This window comes from Neofelis nebulosa, chromosome 8 (assembly GCF_028018385.1).
Source record: "Neofelis nebulosa isolate mNeoNeb1 chromosome 8, mNeoNeb1.pri, whole genome shotgun sequence".
Taxonomy (NCBI): domain Eukaryota; kingdom Metazoa; phylum Chordata; class Mammalia; order Carnivora; family Felidae; genus Neofelis; species Neofelis nebulosa.
In genome coordinates this window covers 9,183,071-9,202,893 of record NC_080789.1, presented here as the reverse complement: position 1 = coordinate 9,202,893, position 19,823 = coordinate 9,183,071, and the positions used below count along the sequence as shown (strand labels likewise).

General features: G+C 55.8%; 1 protein-coding gene across 6 annotated transcripts in view; it reads left to right on the top strand.

The window, feature by feature from the left end:
* The window catches only part of CACNA1I (calcium voltage-gated channel subunit alpha1 I), a 115,821-nt gene that overhangs the window by 55,229 nt on the left and 40,769 nt on the right, over positions 1-19,823 (top strand). For 3 of the 6 annotated variants that reach the window (XM_058741228.1, XM_058741223.1, XM_058741225.1), the window contains 4 exons: positions 6,722-6,881; positions 12,889-13,204; positions 14,791-14,883; positions 18,240-18,552. In XM_058741228.1, coding sequence (XP_058597211.1) covers positions 6,722-6,881; positions 12,889-13,204; positions 14,791-14,883; positions 18,240-18,552 — 882 coding nt within the window. Of the gene's footprint in view, positions 1-5,931; positions 6,017-6,721; positions 6,882-9,864; positions 10,012-12,888; positions 13,205-14,790; positions 14,884-18,239; positions 18,553-19,823 lie in introns of those variants that run through there. The other 3 variants (XM_058741224.1, XM_058741226.1, XM_058741227.1) reach the window with 3 other exon arrangements.

Below are 19,823 nucleotides of genomic sequence, written 5' to 3'. Positions count from 1 at the left end.
ATTCCTGCACAGGATACCAGGTCAAGGGAGTGGGCTACTATGTATTCATTCATTCATTCATTCATTCATCCAAAGTAGCATTCACTAAGGGGCCATGGAGAGTAGACACAGCCCATTCTCTGCAGGCAGATACCCTAGCCAGGACCTATGGGCCAGTGGGACACGCAGGGACTGAGGGGAAGGATCACTAATAGTTACTTGGAGGAGGGGGGAACAGGACATTTGAAGAATGAGTGGGAGTTCTTTGGGCCACAGTGGGTTCCGGGACCTTCTGTGGGACAGGGGCCAGGACCACCCTGGGGCGTGAGCACGGGGATGGAGGGTTAGGGGCGCACACTCCTTGGCTGGCATCTGTTCCCAACTCAGGAGGGGGCACCGAGGCCCCTCATCAGCCCCCAGTCCCCTCCTCCGTTGGACTGGGGCCAGCAGCTGTGTCCTCAGCAGCACGGCCGTATGCTGCCCGGCTGGGCCTCCCTGGCACCCACTGTGCCCCTGATTAGTTGGCCTTGGCAATGGCAGGAACAGCAGACGGCCTCTCCCGTTCGCTCAGCACCCTCCCCTGACCTAGCCAGGCCTCCGAGAGGGGGGCGCCCCTGGGCCAGCCGCAGCCTCGGCCCCCTTTGCCCTCAGCCTGGCACCCTTTCTCCTGGCTGCGGGCTGCACCCCTGGTGGAGGCTGGCGCAGATCTGGTTCTTTCTACTTGAGCTGGTCTGGCAGAGTGGCTGCGCTAATCTGGGCTGACAGCTCTTGTCTGCAGACAGCACCCCGGACCTCCAGGGGAGATGCGTCTCAGGAAGCCCGCCCCCCACCTCCTTCCAGGTCCCCTGCTGCCGCCCCCTCTTGGCTGGCTGCTGTCCAGCTTCTCCTGAGCAGAGGGTCTGGTCTAGGGGTATCCGGTGAAAAGGTTGAGCAGCTCCCATCAGTTTGCCCACCGTCCGTCTCCCTCTAGCTCCCAACTTTATTTATTTATGTATTTATTTATTTATTTGACGTTTATTTATTTTTGAGACAGAGAGAGACAGAGCATGAACGGGGGAGGGTCAGACAGAGAGGGAGACACAGAATCTGAAACAGGCTCCAGGCTCTGAGCTGTCAGTACAGAGCCCGACGCGGGGCTCGAACTCACGGACCGCGAGATCGTGACCTGAGCCAGAGTCAGACGCTTAACCGACTGAGCCACCCAGGCGCCCCGTCCAGCTCCCAACTTTAAATGCCATCCAGAGACTCTCTCTACCCTGATGCACCCACATGATACTTCTAGGCTACATTCCTCTCCCCTGAACCCCAGGCCCCACGAGCCTATGAAATGGCTTCACATGGACGTGTACCAGGCGCTCCAAACTCCACGTGTCCAAAAGGAGTCCTGTCCCCCGCGACGGCTGCTCTGTGGCTCTGTCCTCAGGCTGCAGACCTTGGAGATGCCCTGCCTCCTCTCTTCCTCCAACCCCTGCCAACATCCCATCAATCGCTCGACCTTCAAAATAGCTCCAGAGTTTAGCCACGTCCCCTACCTCCGCTGTCATCGTCATCTGGACCCAGCCAGATGTGGATTATCAGAGGGGCAGGTGAGCGATGGCCTGGCGAGGCTGGGCGGGATGGGAACAGATGGACGGGAGGCTCAGCGCCCCCGAGAGTCACGCAGGAAGCCTGGCAGGGAGGGCGTGAGCAGGGCCACAGCTCTCTTGCCCCTCCCCCCGCCCCCACCCAGCGCTCCCCATTTCTGTTCCAGGGGAGGGCAGGGCTGTCCTCAGGAGGCAGCGGCCATATGGCCACCGAGCCCACGGGCCTGGCCCCCCTTCCTGAGCTGTGTGTGCACATGGGTCGCCTTCTCCCACCCCGGCCCGCCGTAGTCCACCTGCCCCCGCAGCTGGGGTGATCTTTCAAACCCTCCTCAGCTACGTCTGTCTTCTGCACGTGACGCTCAGTGGAACAGGGGCCGGAGTTCTCACACCTGCAGGGCAGTCCCATTTCCGCCACCTCTCATTCGCTTCCCTCCGGCCATGCTGGCCTCCTGGGTGTTCCTTGATTCATCCCTACCTCTGGGTCTTTGCCCTGGCTGTTCCACCTGCCTAGAGAGCTCTTCCCAGAGGGGCACGCAGCTGACTCCCTTACCTCCTGTGAGTCTGTGCCCTGTATCGTCTTGCGAGCGAGGCCTTTCGGGCCCCCAGGTTATACCTGTCCTACCCCTGGCCCAGCCTGGCGCCCCCCGTCCCTTTCTGCTCCTCCACTTGCTGTTTTCGTAACATCATCCAACAAATGAGGAGATGTACTTATTTATTTAGTATGTGTGTGGTTTTGTCTCTCCCTACCCGTATCTAGAATGTCCACCTCCTGGGGGCGGGGGACTTGGTCCATTTATTCATTTGTTTGTTTTAACCGATGCACCCCTAGAACCTAGAACAGCGCCTGGCACGTAGTAGGTCCTCACTAAATATTGGTCAAATGGATCCATCCACCCATCCGTCACTCCTTCGTGGCCATCCTCGGGGGCCACTCTGCCAGGCCCCGGGCTAGATCGGAGGATGCGGAACACCCCTTCTGGGCCTCCTGCTTAGGATGCGGTCAGTTTGGGCAGAGCCATGAACTGACGAAGGCCGACAGCGTAATAAGTGCTGGGATGGAGGGAGGGCAGGGCAGTGGGCAGCTCACTGCAGGGCTACCAGCCCAGCCCAGGGGCCAGAAAAGAGGACCACTCAGCTGAGGTCTAAGAAAGGAGGGGAGATGGCCTTGTGAGTGTGTGTGAGGGCTTTCCGGGGGGCTGGAAGGGGGTCAGCCTGGCTAGGTCACACCGGCATGGGGTGTTGCTGTCCTGGGGAGTGGACCTAGCATTGCACGCCCCCCCCCCCCCCCAGGGTAATAGTGATAGGAATCCTGGAGGTGGTGATGGGGGAGGGTGCTGTCGGTGGGGGCAGTGTGTGTGTGAGGGCGAAGAGTAGGGATGCTGGGGGCGTCTGCCAGTCCGGCTGGAGCCGCAGGGTTAGATGTGGGGTGGTGGGCAGAGGGAGGTGCGGCTGGGGAGACAGGCTGGGGCCTGTGCATAGGGGCTTGGGGATGGGCTAAGAATTTGTACCTTCCCCACGGGGGTGGAAGGACTGCTGGCAGCTTCTGGCTCTGGGGGCTCCTCCTCTGAGGTCCTGTCCCAGCCTTGAGAGGCTGACCGGATGGGAACCACTGTCTTCCATAGATGAGGCTACTGGGGCCCCGCGGGGGCAAGGCCGGCCTCAGGGCTGCCCCACCAGGAGTGACACCCAGGTGTCCCGTCCTGGGCTGGTGCTCTGGGCACTCACCAAAGCACTGGATGTCCTGGGGACTCTGCGGTCCCCTTTCCCCTCTCGCCTGGGGAAGCAGGGCCTTCAGCCACACTTATGGGGTTGCCAGGGAGTCTGGTCCTGGCCTCTACCCCAGGCTGAAGGCCTGAGACATCACACTAAGAAAGCAAAACCAGATAAGTTCATCTTGAGCGATGGTGAGTGAACATCTGGGGGAACTGGAGGCAGGAAGGCTTCACAGGTGTGGGGTAGAAATCAGAGACTGCCTGGAGGAGGAGGGCTGGGCTGGGGATAGGTGTGCTTCAACTTGAGTAGGAAGGATGGTCTGAGGCAGACATCTCTGTCTTTGGCTTTCTTGGTCTTTCTCTCCATCTCTGTCCTCTGTCTCCATTTCTTTCCCTGCCTCTCCTCTTTGCCTCCACCTTCTGAGCCCAGTGCCGGGGGAACTGAGGGCAGAGAGGAACCATCCTACGACGTGCCTTAGCTAATTACTTGACTGCAGGCATAAAAGGAGGATTAGCTGGGGTCTCGCGGGGTCCTCCCTGACTCCCTAATCCTGTGGCCCCTTTTCCCTGGCACAGAAAATTGGATTCGTTCTGAGTCCCTAATTAGCTAATTATGCCTTGGCTCAATGGCCCTGGGACTCCCTGGGCCCAAGGGAGGGCTGTGGAGTGAGCTGGGGCCTGGCTTGGCAGAGGGAGGAGGGGAAGGGGGACGGACGGGCTGCCATTCAGGGAAGCCAGCCAGGCAGGTTTTGAGGAGCCTTTCAGAATTTCAATATCCTGGAGAACAAGGGAAATGTAATTAATCGAGCAACAAAGGCTGGGTGTGGGGGGGGCAGCCATGGAGCAGTCAGGCTGGGGTGGCTCAGAGCCACCTGCTCCCTCAAGGCCTTTTTGACCCAGCCCCTTCTCACATGGCTGCTTGCGTCCTGCCCTGCTTGCTGTCCCATCCTCTAGGACTGCCCTGTCCAAGGGCTCGGCCTGCTTAGAATCTGCTCATGGCCTTCCCTGACCAGTCCTCTAGCACAGGGCCCCTCGCTCCTTAGATCCTGCTTTGCGGCCACTCCCAAGCATGGCCTCGATGCGCTCTCTGAACGGTCATACCTTTGTGCGTTTGCCACAAGCTCCTGTCATCCTGCAGGGCCCAGCTCAAGTCAGTCCCTCCAGGAAGGTGCCCGGATTTGGATGGATCGCAAGGGTGCTTGGTCTGTTTCCTTGTTTCCCTTCCCAACACTCCCTGGGCTATCCCTATTGAGGGTGAGGGTGGGGGTGGGGTATTTAGCCCTCAGTCACCCTGGCCTGCTCTCAACTGGAGGCAGCAGCCTGCCAGGGAGACCCACTGCCTTCTCCGGGAGGAGGCTGACCTAGTTTTGTGGGGAGGGAGGACGGGGCAGGCATTAATTATTGATTGGAAATCACTCCACACAGAGCTCGTGATGCAAATCCGAAATAACTACCCTCGTTAACAACCACCTTAGCATCACCCCTGGAATAAATAAAAATCTGAATAGGGCCACTGTTCTCCTTGTCACCATCTTTTCATCCTCCCTTCTCCAATCTTCCATTCTTTCCTCATGACTCATCACGTATTCAACAAATGTTGGCTGAGGCTTTGTTCTGGGCTAGGAACTGCTGGGTTCTGAGAATGCTGACTGGACACAGGTCCTGCTCCCAGGAGCTTACAGCCCAATGGAAGAGGAAGGGGTAAACAAATAATAATACACTAGCGCTAGAAGGCTACGTAGTGAATGGGGCCTCCAAGATTGTGCGGTATGCAACTTGCACAACTGTGCAAGTCACCCTAGGTCAGAGGTGCTGAGATTGCCCAGAGCAGAAGAGAGAGGGATGGACTCTACCTGGGATGGAATAGGGGAAGTCTTTACAGAGGGAAAATAGAGCTTCAGCTGGTCTGTGGTGGTTGAATAGGGATTCGCCAGGCATAAGAGAGACGGAAGAGTGTTCCAGAAAGCATGAGGAAAAGCATGGAGGTGTGAAATCCCACAATATGTTTAGGGAACTTCAAATAATTTGGTACTGCTAACCATAGGATGCAAATTGGTGAGAGGGTGTGTGTGTGTGTGTGTGTGTGTGTGTGTGTGTGTGTGAGAGAGAGAGAGAGAGAGAGAGAGAGAGAGAGAGAGAGAGAGATCTGAAGCTAGAGAGGTAGGTAGAGTCAGATCTCACAGGAGCTTGGAAGGTATGTCCTCAAGAGTGGTCCATCACTCCTGACCTTCTTTGGAACCACAGACACTCGTTGTGGATCTTCTCCCAAGAAAAATTCATGGTATCGTACCTGCACATTTTACAGCAATTTCATAAGGTTCACCTCCTGCAGTCCTTCCAGGCTGTCGTCAAGAATTGTCCCTGTTGTGTCCTGGGCTCTGTTTTTCCTGGGCTGGCTTCAATTGTAGGCCGGTGCTGCCCTGCTGAGGCCAGATGGGCCCAGCAGCTCCGGCCTTAAGTCTGCCCAGCTTGCAACCTCTGCACAAAGAGAGCATTTTCCCCTGTAGTTTCAGCTGAAGTCTCAGGGTTGACCCTCATTGGTCCTGGCTGGGGTCACATGCCTATTCTGGACCAGTCACTGGGGCTAGAGGAACAGGATGTGCTGATTGGTCAGGCCCATGTCATGTGATCGCCACGGCAGCCCAGGCCAACCATGGGGACTAGAGTGGGGGAGTGGGGATGTTTTCTTAGGGCTGGGAAAGGTGGCTGGGCCAAACCAGGGAGGTGACCCATCTGCCTGGGGTTTGTGCTCCTGTGGATTCTGCATTGACTGGGGTGTCCAGAGCTCCATTCGTGGAGTCAAGGGGGCAGACGGAGGGGTGGGGGGTGCCAGGGGTTGGGACTGAGCCTGTGGAAAGGGAGAGGGCATGTGGATGGGTCAGCCCAGGGCAGGAGGGGCCGAAGGGAAGGATAGGGAAGTAGATGTGAAGGGTGGTAAGAGTGGGATGGGGCTGGAAGTGGAGTGCGTTCCCCCATCTGCTCTGTGGGGTGGGAGCGTCAGGAGAGTTGGGTGCAGCTCTCGAGCTGGGGAACCTTTGCAGGGTGGCTGCTGTCTTCTTGGGCCCCTTTGCTGAGGACCTTCTCTTCTAAGAGGGGAAGGGACTGGCTCAAGGTCTCTGAAGGACACCAGATTTGTGCGTCACCCAGAAGAGAGTTTGGCACATAAACAGTGCCCCGTAAACACCTGCTTTTTCATCCGGAATCTGGTGAAAGAGTGGTGGGGCCCAGAGCCATTTCTGTGGCCTCTGGGCAGAGGGGCGGGCATCAAGGAGAAGGTCTGCTTAATGGCCCCCGAGCAGGCTGGGAGCCCCAAGGAGCCCCTGCCCGCGTGTGCCCACCTCTCCTCTCTGTGCCCTTGTCTCTGTTTCTCTAAGCCTGCTCTCTCTCTGTCCCCCTGGGACTTCTGCTCGCAAGGCTGACAGTCTCTCTGCCCTCCCCCACTCACAGGTATGCGGATCCTGGTGAACCTGCTCCTGGACACGCTGCCCATGCTGGGGAACGTCCTCCTGCTCTGCTTCTTTGTCTTCTTCATCTTCGGCATCATCGGCGTGCAGCTCTGGGCGGGTCTGCTGCGTAACCGCTGCTTCCTGGAGGAGAACTTCACCATGTGAGTGCCGCCCCCACCACCCAGGTGGCTGCCAGCCAGCCAGCTTTGCCTGGGGCGGCAGGGGTGCTGGATGTTTTAGGACGGGGAGGGTCTCCCCGTGGAGCACCCGGTCCCAACCCTTACTCCCAGGAGTGGAGAGAAGCCAAGGAATGTGCTCAGGTGCGCTGGTGGTGGGTCTCCCGTGAGTGGCTGGACACTAAAAGGAGCACAAAAGGCCACTGAGCTCTCAAAATGGGTGTCACAGAGTCCCGGGCTCAAATAGGCCCTCAGGTGCGAATTCAGCTCCTAGTGACTCTTACTTCATACGCAGTTTTAACTTACTCGGTAATTGGGAATGGGGCCAGCAGAGTGGAAGCGGCCAACTGGGGGCTCGAACAGGAGGGAAAAGGACAGCCGAGGCCCAGGCAGACGTGATGCCAACAGGGAATAAGAAGGCAGAAACCCTCAAAGGCAGACACCGAACCTGGCCCAATTCCAGCACAGACATCCCTCTTGGTGACTCCCAGTCATCCAGGAAAGGTCAACTCACAGTCGGCCCGTTTGCCTCGATAAGCGGGTGGGTGGGCTCCCCACCCCAGAGAGGTGATCGTCAAAAGCCGTCTCAACCGAAGTCCAGCTCTGGCCCTTGGAGGAGTCGGGCTGAGTTGCCTGGGAGAGTTGACATCTGTGGAATTTCCGCGGTGAGGGAGGAGCGGCGTGTTTGGGCGTGCGTACCCGCATGGATGCGTCTGGACGGGAGGATGCTGACACGTTGCTGCGCCTCGGCGGGCTCCTGCCCTGTGCCAGGCCCCGGGGGGACCGAACCAGCCTCTCGCTCGAGAGCAGCACTCAAGTGTCAGCTCTCGCCAAGCCCGTGCTTAGTGCTCAGGACAAAACAGAAGGCAGAGTTCCTGCCCTTGGGGAACTGGTCACAGGTGCCTCCACCGAGGGGCTCTCGTGGACGGAGGACGACTGCGGGAGGCTTGGGACGCCCTCCAGGGTGGGCTCCGCTTTCTCTCACGTGTCCTGTCAATTGTGGAGAGGAAGCTAACCCCGAGAGCCGGGGTGAGGACGGGGGAGGGGACCGGTTCACCCTCCCATTGCCCCCATTGCCGCGGGGACCAGAAAAGCGGCACCCTTGTGGGAAGGATCCCGTGGGCACGTGGGGGCCTACTCTTGTGTCAGTCGCTTGGAAGAGGTGGGCCCCACAGCAGCAGGAAGCAGGGGCACCCACTTCTCCCGGGCTGGTCCTCAAAGATGGAGGTGTGTGGGTATGAGCTCTCAGCTTTGGGGGTTCAGGACAGTTCCAGACCCCTCTGTCCCACACGGGTCTTTCCCTAGGTCATTCCGTGGCCTCCTCCTCATTGTCCCGCCTCAGCCCCAAGGTCACCACCTGCTGGAGGCCTTCCCTCACCACCCCCTTACTCCCAGACACTCTGTGGCATCAGCCTGCTTGATTTCCTCCTGAAATTACACTGGTGAGTTCACTTACTTGGTTGTTGGGTGTCTCTAGACTGGCGTATTTACCTGGTTGACAGTGATGAAGTGCTCCAGCGCAACAGGTGTGATTGAGGTAATGCTTAAATCTGACCCCTTGTGGAGACTGGGAGGCAGAGGCCAAGAGAGGGGTGTCTTGCTCCAGGGCAAGGTTGGCAACATCAGAGCCGGTGTGAGAACCCAGGTTCCCCTGCCTGCAGCGCCTGCCTCCGGTGAGGGTGCTCAGAGCATCCCTTCAGTCTCATGAGCCCTTGGGGAGACCCCACACGGTCTGTTTGAGGGTTCTGGGGCACAGAGTCAGGACAATACTGCCCAGCTAGGAAGTGGCGGGGCCCGGAATCTGAACCCAGGACTGATGTCCTCTGCAAGGCGTCTGGTCCCTTCTCCCGGATTCCGTCTGAAGTGTTACCTGCACACACGGCCGTTTGCGTCGCAGACAGACTTTAAATATGCGAATTGCTTTGACAGTGTGTCTGGAGGGCGTTTTACGCCAGGGTTTCTTATTCCACGGATAAAAGGCAGTTCATCTCGCCAGCCCCTGTTGATGGACGTTGCGTGGTTTCCAAGTTTTTGTTCTTCCGTACGGGGCTGCAGGACGCATCCTGTACACGTGTGATCCTTATGTACGCGTGGGATCAATGGCTAGACTCATCATCGCTGGTCAAAGTGTATGTGTATACACACACACACACACACACACACACACACACATATTTTAAAGTTTATTTATTTATTTTGAGAGAGAGGTTGTGTGTATGCAAGTGCCCGCATGAGTGGGGGAAGGACAGAGAGAGAGAGAGAGAGAGGGAGGGTGAGAGAATCCCAAGCAGGCTCCGTGTTGCCAGCCCAGAGCCCAGCTTGAGGCTTGATCCCATGAACCATGAGATCACGACCCAAGCCTAAACCAAGAGTCGGACGCTTAACTGAGAGCCTCCCAGGCACCCCAAAGTGTGTGTATATTTTTATGCTTCTTTCTTAAAGATGCAAATTGCATTTAGCGCTGGACACAACTAAAGTGTAGAGCTGAGTGACGTCTTACGTGGGTCCACACCAGTGCAAAGCTACCCAGAGAAACTTAGGGGGCCTAGGGAGGCTCCCTCCTGCCCCTTGCCGGTTCCTGTCCCCCTCACCCCAAAGCGGCCACTATTCTGACCTCTATCGCCGTAGATTTGTTTTGCCTGTTCTTGAGGTTTCTTTAAATGCAGTCATACAGGATGCTACCTTTTGTGTCTGCTTCTTCGGCTCAGTGTAACGTGTCTTTGAGATTCACCCACGTTCTTGTGGGTTTTATTTCTTTTTCGTTGCCGCGGGTATATATTGAGCAAATATACGACTACTTTTTTTTTTTTTTTTTTTCATTCTACTGTTGACTTGGGTTGTTCCTGTTTTTTTTTTTTTTTTTTTTTTTTTTTTTTTTTTTTTTTTTTTTTTTTTCTCTTTTTTGGCTCTTATGACTCATGCGTATTCTCATACATATCTTTGGTGGATATAGCCATCCTTTCTTTCTGGTAAATACCCAGGAGTGGAATTGTTAAGGGCGCATGTACGTTCAGCTTTAGTAGATTTCGTCAAATGGCTTTCCAAGATGGTTGTGTTCAATGTCTGCTAGCAAAGTCTGAGAGCTCCGGTGGCCCGGCATCCTCAGCGACATTTGGTACATCAGTCCTTTTCACTGTCACTCTTCCAGGGAGAGTGCAGTGGTACCTTTTTGTGGTTTTAATTTGTTTTGCCCTGATGACTAGTGACGGTTGGCACTTTTCACGTGTATCCTCTTATGAAGTGTCTGTTACAGTCTTTTGCTGTTTTTAGATTGGGTGGTCTTTCTTTTTATTATAAATTTGCGGTGGTTCTTTGTATTCTCGATTTGAGTCCTTTGGTGGATAGATATGTTGCAGAGATCTAATCCCAGCCTGTTCCATTTTCACTCTCTTAATGGTGCTATTGGACGATGAAGCCCTTAGTTGTAATGAAGTCCAGATTACCAGTCGTTTTTTCAGTATTGCTTTTTGTGTCCAGTTTAATCTTTTCTTAACCCAAGGTGATGAAAATATCCTCCAGTGTTTTCTTTTAGAAGCTCTCCTGTTTTATCTTTCACATTTAGGTCTGTATTCCGTCTCTTACTGTGGTATGTACAGATTCCCTTTTTGTACAGATATTCAGTTGTCCCAGCAGCATTGGTTGAGAAGTCCACCCTTTTTCCACTGAATTGCAGGGGTGTCTTTATTACTGCCAGGTGGCCATTTGTATTTGGGTTGGATGTGTACGTGTTCATTGTTGGCGGATGCTGCTAAATTGCCCTCCAAAAAGTTTATATCAATTTACACTCCCACCAACAGTGTATGCGCATGTGTGTTTGTACTCACTCTTTTCGCACTCAGTACCATCGGCCTGAAATATTTGCCATTTGGATGGGTGTAAAATGATCTCGGTGTGAGTTTTGTTTGCATTTTCCTGTTATTAGTCAAGTGAGCGTCTCTTCCTGTATATTGGTATGTTGGCTTCCCCCCACCCCCTGCCAAGCATCTTGGCCATTTTTATTTCTTCTGTGAAATTTTTCTCTTTTCTTCTCTTTTCTGTTCTCTTTTCTTTTCTTTTCTTTTCTTTTCTTTTTTCTTTTGTCCTTTTACCCCCTAGTGGGGGCACAGGTGGTTTTGAGTGACAGGTGGTTTTAACATAGCCTAGATGTCTTCTATTTGTTTTATATATTGCCAATACTTATCCCAGGGCAGTGGCAATCTCTAGCCTGTTTTTGTAAATAAAGTTTTATTGGAACACGGCCATACCCACTTGTTTACCTATTTCCTATGACTGTTTCGCATTTCAAGAGTGCAGCTGAGTAATTGGCACAGAGACCATATGGCCCTATCTGGCCCTTTACAGAGAAAGTTTGCCTACCTCTACTTTTTATTTATTTATTTATTTATTTATTTATTTATTTATTTAGCTTGTCTTTTTACTTAGTATGCTCTCTTTTGTCTCATAGAAGTTTTACATTTGTATATAGTCAATCTTGAACTTTGCCTTTGTAGAATTTGGATTTGTATATTTTATCCAGGAAAGCCTTACACGTATATCTTTTTTTTTCCTCAATTATTTCTTTTAAGTTTATTTATTTCATTTGAGAGAGAGAGGAAGAGAAAGAGAGGAGGCAGAGAGAGAGGGAAAGAGAATGAATCCCATGCAGACTCTGTACGGGCAATGCAGAGCCCGATGCGGGACTCAAACTCATGAAATGTGACATCGTGACCTGAGCCCGAAACCAAGAGTCAGACACTTAACTGACTGAGGCACCCAGGTATCCCAGGCCTTATATATCTTGAGTTAACAGAAATATTTCCCGTTCTCTTGTAATATTTTTGTGATTATGTTTGTTGCATTTATAATTTTTAATCCACCAGAAGTTTATTATTTTAAATTTTGTAATATGTTTTGCTTAACCTAATATATCCAAAAGATTACTATTTTCAATGTGCAATCAATATAAATAATTAATAATGAGATTATTTACATTCTTTTTTTTTTCTTTTGATACCAAGTCTTCAAGAAGTTTATTTTTGTATATGGTGTGAGGTAGGGATCTATTCTTTTTCCAGATAACAGTTGTCTCAGAAGCATTTATTGTTTAATTCTTCTTCTTCCCATGGATCTGAAAAGGTGTTTCTGTAATAGACTAAGTTCTGTTTTATGTATGGGTTTGTCCCTGTGCTCTGTGGTGTTCCACGAATCTTTCTGTTCCTCTTGCAATACTATACACTCTAGTAATAATTGTAGTTGTATTTCGCTCTCTTGTAAGACTGGACTCCACTCCTCTTTCTCCTTTTAAAAAAACTGTCTTGCCTATTCTTCCATCCAGATAAATCCTAGAACCATCTGTCCAGGTTCCACAGACACAAACAAGTTGGGATTTTGATTGGGTTGCAGTGACTCATTGTTTAACCTCACAGGATGGGTAGGGCAGAGATTGTCATCTCTGTCTTACAGATGAGGAAATTGAGGTCTGGAGAGAGGAAGTTAACAGCCCAAGGTTACATAGATGGGAAGGGGTGGGGCAGGCAGAGGATCAGATCCTCATCTGTTGGATCAGTAGAATTCAACGTTTGTTGATTAAACGTGTACTCTGTGCTGACCAAACAGTGTATGGGGACTGGGGAGCCTGAGACCCCGTCCTTGTCCTAAAAGAGCTTCAGGCTCCAAGAGAAATTGTGTACATATGCCCTAGGAGCAATGCGGGTGTGTGCAGGGCACAGTCTGGCCACAGCGGGTCAGGGACTAGCCCTGCTCCATCCTGAGGAGGCTGCCTTAGGGAAGGGACCCTAGAACTGACTGCAGTGGGTCAATGGGAGATTTTTTGACCATGGGGAAGCGCGTCCCAGGTGGGGGAACAACATAGGCAAAGGTCTAGAGGCAGTGACAGGACCTGTTGGGACAGTTCTGTCACACTACGTGGCCTTTCCCCTTCCTGCTCCTCCTGGTGGTGACCCCTCCCCTTCTCTTCTTCCCCCCCCCCCCCCCCGCCATCACCTGTGCACAGACAAGGGGATGTGGCCCTGCCCCCCTACTACCAGCCAGAGGAGGACGACGAGATGCCCTTCATCTGCTCCCTTTCGGGGGACAATGGCATCATGGGCTGCCATGAGATCCCCCCACTCAAGGAGCAGGGCCGTGAGTGCTGCCTGTCCAAGGATGATGTCTACGACTTCGGGGCAGGGCGCCAGGACCTCAATGCCAGCGGGCTCTGCGTCAATTGGAACCGCTACTATAACGTGTGTCGCACAGGCAGTGCCAACCCCCACAAGGGTGCCATCAATTTTGACAACATCGGCTACGCCTGGATCGTCATCTTCCAGGTGAGGCCGCTCAGGCCTGGCACCAGTGCACGGGCTGGGGCCCGGGAGACTGGAGTGGGGTGGGGTGAGGGGCGGGGGGAACAGTTTCTTCTGGCAGGGAGGGCTCTGTGCTAGGTGTTGGCCGCCTGTTTCACTGAAATCTGCCCGACTTGCTGGCATGATGGGCATTATCGCGCCCCTATTATAGACAGAGCAACTGAGGTTCAAGAGAAAGGAAGCAAGCTATTTGATGGACCACATGCTGGTTAGTGGAGAGTCAGGATTTTAACCCAGGGCCGGGTGCCCCCAAAGCCTGTGCTCTTTGTGGAACCCCAGGTTGCCTGGGGACCGATGGATCCCGGCAGTGAGGTACAGACCTAGAGGGGAGAGACCAGACTCACGCCTGTTAGAGGGGCTGACCAGGCAAGGCCTGCACACAGGACCGTGGGGGAAAAGACATTCCTGGTGGAGGTGACCACCTGAGCCAAGGCCTGAGTGCAGGGAAGGTTCAAGGTGAGCACCAAGGAGCTGTTTGTCTGTCTGGGTAGAATCTCTCGGACCTTTTTCGTTGATCAGTCAGTAAGAAATACATTTTACTCAGTGCACACATATACACACACTCACAGCGTTAACTTTACTGTGTGCCTTGCATGGCCCCACTGCGCTGCAGAGGACCGGGGTGGGGCGTGTCGAGGAAACGGGGGCTCTAAGACTGGGTACCGCTTCCTGCCTCTGTGCCTCAGTTTTTCACCTTTAACGTGGGGGTAATAACAGCCCCCTCTCACCCTGAGTGGCTGAGAAGAAGAAGCTAGATGATGGGAGCTGAACAGTCAGCCAAGTGTGGAGTGAGTGCTTGGTAAAGGTCACCTTCCCGCTGCCCTCGGAAGGAAGAACAGGGCTGGAGCAGGGGGTGGTGGCTGAGAAGCCCCGAGAAGAGGGGAGGGCCTTATCAAAGCGGCTGCTCTGTGTGCTTTGCTCTGGGGAGCATCGAGATCACAGAATTCAGAGCTGCAAGGCGTGATGGGATGTGATCACAGCCCAGCAGCTGTGTTTTGAGACCCTCAGCCCCCAGGGGTGTGAATGGGTTGCCTGGGAGAGGGCAGTTGCTAGGGAGCGCCCAGCGTTTGCTTTGCCCAAGACTGCTCTGCCTCCCTGTCTGGGAAGGAGAACGGGGGCAACAGTCACACCAGCCCCATCATAGCCACACTCCTGGGCTCAGCTGAGCTGGACCCAAGCCCAGCTGGTGAGCTGGAGTTGGAGTCCAGGGCCCCCTGCTTCCAGCCCTCCTGCCTTGGTGAGGGAGACTGGAGAGGGGCAGGCTCTGGAGCAAGAGGGACCAGGCTCAGGTCTGGCTCCCCGCCTTCCTGGCTGTGTGACAGAGGGCAAATACTGTAACCTCTCTGAACCTCAGTTTTCTCACCCGTGTGTGGGCGATGAGGATGGCCGTCCCATGGAGCCTTGTGGAGAGTTCGAGAGAGAATGTGTGTCCAGCAGTCTGGCACACAGTGGGGCCTCTGTCTGGGGCGCTGCGTTGGTCGCCTGTCTTTCCTGAGGGTGCCGCCTTTCCTGCTCAGGCTCACCGGTCCTCTGCTCTGTTCTGGCTGCAGGTGATTACCCTGGAAGGCTGGGTGGAGATCATGTACTATGTGATGGATGCTCACTCCTTCTACAACTTCATCTATTTTATCCTGCTTATCATAGTACGTGTCAGGGTAGCTGGGGCTCTCTGGGGAAGCTCAAGGACCCAGGGACCAGGGATGGGGCTGGGGGGTTCCCAGGGAGCCCCTCAGAGCCAAGAGAGCTGAGTGGGAGGGAGCAGGAGGGGCAGGGTTTTTTTTTTTGTTTTTTTGTTTTTTTTTTTAAGTCATCCACACACCCAACACGGGGCTCGAACTCACAGTCCTGAGACCAAGAGTCGGGTGCTTCACTGACTGAACCAGCCAAGCCATTTTTAAATGCCTCCGAGCAGCGGGTGACTGAAGGGACTCATCAGCGCGGCTGCGGGAAGCATCCATCACTCTCGATTGCCTTCATTTCTCATTTCTGGGCGTTTAAGACCATCTAGTCGATCCTGCTCGTGTTTCTCTGCCTCGTAGTCTCTGGGAATACATTCTTCTCACGACCGTAGCTAGGTGCAGCCCCAGGATGGGAGCTTGTCTAGGGCTCCAGCTTGTTCCTCTTTTCCTGTGGTGGGAAGGGGAGATGCTCTGAAACAGAAGCCCGGGGCTGCTTCCCACAGGGCTCCCTGAAATTCTCGGATGCAGGGGGCGGGGGTGGCTTAGGGGGTGGAAGCGGGGCTCTGTCTGCCTCACAGAGCAGGGTCCTTCTGGGAAGCCCCTCCTGCCTCCCTCCACAGTCCGCCCAGAGCGAGCTTATCCACCTCGTCATGCCATGCCTGACCGAGGCTTCAGCCACAGCACAATCCCCAAAATGTCAAGGTGATTCTCTCCTGGGCGAGTCAGTGCTGGCTCACTCCCTACTGCTGTGAGGCTGGATTCTCTGGTGTCCCGATGGTGGGAGAGGGCATGCTTGGCTCTCTGGGGCAGCACCTTTTCCTGAGCTGGTGGGACCTTGACCTGAGGGTTCAGGACAAGCTGGCAAGTGACCCGAGATGTACCTGCTGTTGGTTTTGCTCTGATGCCTTCCTGGGGGACGCAGGGGCCTTGGACCTGTAAAGAGACCCCCAGATAAAAAGAAGGGGGTTGAGACTTTGTTCAGCATTGCCCTTCATCCATTGGTTTGTTCATTCCCCAGCACCATCAGGGAGACCTGCCCTGCTCCAGGCCCTGAGCCGAACACTGGGCACTGAGCAGTGAGGTGGGCCCGGCCTTGTCCTCAAGGAGCTCACAGTCTTGGGCGGGGGGCGGGAAGATGGGCTATGCTTGACATTGACCAGACAGCATATTAGGAGCCATGGCAGAAGGAATCCTGAGAGGTTGAGGGAGCCCAAAGGAGTTTTCTAATCTAGCTTGGGGGAGGAAGAGGGGAGTGGGAGGCTTCCTGGAGGAGGTGATTACCAGAACTGAGCCTTAAAGGCTGAGGGCAGGCAGCCAGGGGGAGAGCCTCTTGGGCAGGGGGCAACTTGCAGAGACCTTGACATGGACAGAGTCCTGATTGGAGGCACTTCGAACCACTGGGGTTGCTGGAGGAGCCTCAAATTCCAGAGAAGCACTGGAGAATGTGGTCTGCCCCTCCTGATAGAGTTAGGGGTGGGGATGTCAAGTTGGTAACTCCCAGCGTGACATGAGCCATGTCTGTTAGCTCCCCCGAGTCCCATGGGGGATGGTGACGGCACCTAGGCTTATGGGTTCTCAGGAGGATTAGATGAGACAGAGTCTGAGGCCTGTGTGACCCCTGGCACACAGTAAGTGCTCAATAAATGTGCCCTGCCACTTTTACTGCTGGTATTATTGGGCCCCAGGTGGCCCTATCACAAGAGAAAGGATACTGGCAGGGGGCTGAGGATGTTGAACTTTTCTGGGTGCTGGGAAGGGTCCGGAGAGCAAAGCCTGAACCCCGGGCTTCCATTTTGCTTTCACAATCCTGGCCATGCAGGGCCACCTACCCATTCTGTTCCTCAGGTGAGGATCCTGAGCCCCAGAGAGGTGAGAGGTCCTCAGCCCTCAGACTCTGGTTGGTGCCCAGCGCTCCCTCTGGTTGGAAACGTGTTAAGCTTGCCTTGCCCGAGCCTTGGGTTTTACAGATGGGGAAGCGGAGGTCCAGAAGGAAGGGGGGAGCTGCCTGAGTCACAGGGGCAGTGGCTGTAGAGGCAGGCTGGCTAGAAGCCTGATAGGTGTGAGCTCCCAGAGGGAAGGGTCTGCACCCTCTCCTTCTTGGTGACCCGTCACAGGGGCCCGATGCACAGCAGATCTCCAGGAGACGCTGGTGGAAGATAGAACCGAGAGGGCCAATGAGGGGCATCTTTGTACCTGGGGATTTTCTCAGGGTCCTCCAGCCAGGAAGCCCTCCCCTCAGCCCCTCGATAACCCCAGAAGCCCAGCTCCCTCTTTGTGACGTGGGGACAGGAGGGGAGGGTGAATCAGCGGCTGGGACTGTGGCCTGCGTGAACTGCCTGGCAGGTAGCCCGGAGGAGGATGAAAAGCTGGTAGGCGGACCCTCCTTGCTGGTAGGGCCACTGATCTCTTTCAAGGGCTTAGCAAATGCCAGAGGAGGGGTCTGCCCTCTGGCAACTAGGACCTACCTGTGCCCTCTGCGGCCTGTGGTGGCCACTGGAACTGGACCCTGCATCATGAGGTGGTGGGATTCTTAGTACTGACTGGGTAGTCTCCCCCACCACCTCCATCCAAGCACAGACAAAGCCACACAAGTAAACCCTTTCTGAAGGAAGCTTCTCTTTTGTCTGGATGCCCAACTGAGGCCAAAGTGAAGGCCAGAGAGAGGGTAGGGCTGGGGTGGGACTCAGGGCCTGGATAGCCTGAGAGCGCGTGGGCCTCCCTCCCTGGCCTCAGCACTGACGTCCCTGGCCGGGGTCCGAGGGCCTGGGGGATCAGGCTTCAAAGCGGGTCCCGGTGGGGCCTGGGGAGCTGCCTGGGCCACCGCTGTCCTGGGGCCCTGGCCTCCTGTCGGAGCAAGGCCTCAGCAGTCTTTTCCTGTCCCTATCTGTGCCCGTGCCTCTCCGTCTCTCTGGGCCCTCCACCCTCTGCCCCTCTCTCTTCCCGCCTCCTCGCACCCATCACCTTGTGTCTCCCACGCCCTCCGCTTCTGCACTCTCTGAGCCTCCGTCCCTCCCTCTTGGTGTTTCTCCTCATCGTCTCTCTGTCCTTCCTGCCGGCTCTGGCTGTCTGTCTCCTGGCTCTGTCCTGTCCCTGCTCCGTGCCTCGGATTTGTCCCTGCCCCTCTTCCTCCTGTCCTCCTTTCTGCCTCGGTACCCCTCTGCTTCTCACCCCACCTCTGTCACCGTGTCACCACCTCTGCCTCCCCGTTTTCTCTTCCTCTCTATCCCTTCATTCCCCTCTCCCCCACGTCTGCCTCCCCCCACCAATCTGTCCCCTCTGTCCCTGTCCCTGTCCCTGTCCTCTCCTCCCGTTGGTCACAGGTGGGCTCCTTCTTCATGATCAACCTGTGCCTCGTTGTCATAGCGACCCAGTTCTCGGAGACCAAGCAGCGGGAGCACCGGCTGATGCTGGAGCAGCGGCAGCGCTACCTGTCCTCCAGCACGGTGGCCAGCTACGCGGAGCCCGGCGACTGTTACGAGGAGATCTTCCAGTACGTCTGTCACATCTTGCGCAAGGCCAGGAGGCGTGCCCTGGGCCTCTACCAGGCCCTGCAGAGCCGGCGCCGGGCCCCGGGCCCGGGGGCGTCCCCCTCCGCCAAGCCCGGGCCCCGCGCCAAGGAGCCCAGGCATTACAGTAAGTGGTCCCGCCTGCCGCCGCCTCCGGGGTGCCCCGCTCAGGCCTCGTGTGCCTCCAGCGGGGGATTCTGGGGACCCCGCGACGGCACCGCTGGCGAACGCGCCCCCCTGTCTCCTCGGCGCAGGCAGAGCCGTCCGGCAGGTTGAGAACCCGGGTCTTCCCTCGGGAGCTCCAGTGCGTGTCCCTTGGTCCCTCCCTGCTTTCCTGACCCCCTGCCGGTGTCCGGTCTGGGCTGGCCTCGGGCTGGGGGCACCCGGCACCCCGAGCCCTGGAGGATCCCCTTCCGACCCCAGTGGGGTCACACGTGGACCCAGGCTTCGCCCGGGATTCACACTTGAAAGAAACGGACGGTTGTCTATCCTGTCTGGTAAAACGCTAACGCTCCACTCCTCTCAGCCTGCCTCACGCCCCACGTGGCTTCCTGCTGCCACCACGTGCTAGCACGCCAGAGCAGTGACGACCAGCCACCTGGGATAAGGGGGCTGTGGCCACCGTGCCGAGGCACGGTGTGTCGGGGACCAGAGATCTTCTGTCTCTGGGCCGTTAGGCTCAGAAGGGGCTCTCCATTCACTCTCATCTGTTCTAGAAAACAGTCCTGAGAAGAGGGGAGAGTGAGTTATATTATCCCGTTTTCAGATGGGAAAACCAAGGTCCAGATAGGTGAAGGGAGTCACCTGGGGTCACGCAGCGTGTCCGTGACAAAATCAGCATCAGGGACATCAGAGCTGGGTTTGCTGGGCCCGCGTCCAGAAGGAAATGAACGCTCCCGCTCAGCTCCCCGGAGAAGGCAAATGCGCCCCAGGAGAGGAGTCCCGCCCCCCAGCTGGTGCCAAGACAGAAGTCAGCAGGGTCCCAGCCCCGGAGCAGGTGCACAGCGTGTGACCTGGACAGCCCGGGCCCCTCTGTGGGCCTCAGTCTCCTGCTCTGTCAGGTCGAGGATGAGGCTCACGCGCAGGGGGAGTCAGCCACCCCCGGGCCCTGCCCCTGCAGCTCTCAAGCCCTGAGATTCTTGGGAGGCAAGCCGGAGAGAGAACTGATGCTCGAAGCTGCCGCCCACCCCTCCTCGGGTGCCAGCCGTCCAGGCGTGGTCTTGCGGGAGGCTCCAGGTGGCCCGTGGGCTGGCCCAGCACGTGGACGGGGCAGCTGGGGTCTGCCTGCAGGGTCCCTGGATGACGCGGGCTTCTTGCTGCTGCCCCCACCCTCTCCGGGGAAGCTGTGTGGAAAGAAGTCCAGGGGGCTCTCTGGAGGGGGGCCTTGCCCCCTGCCCC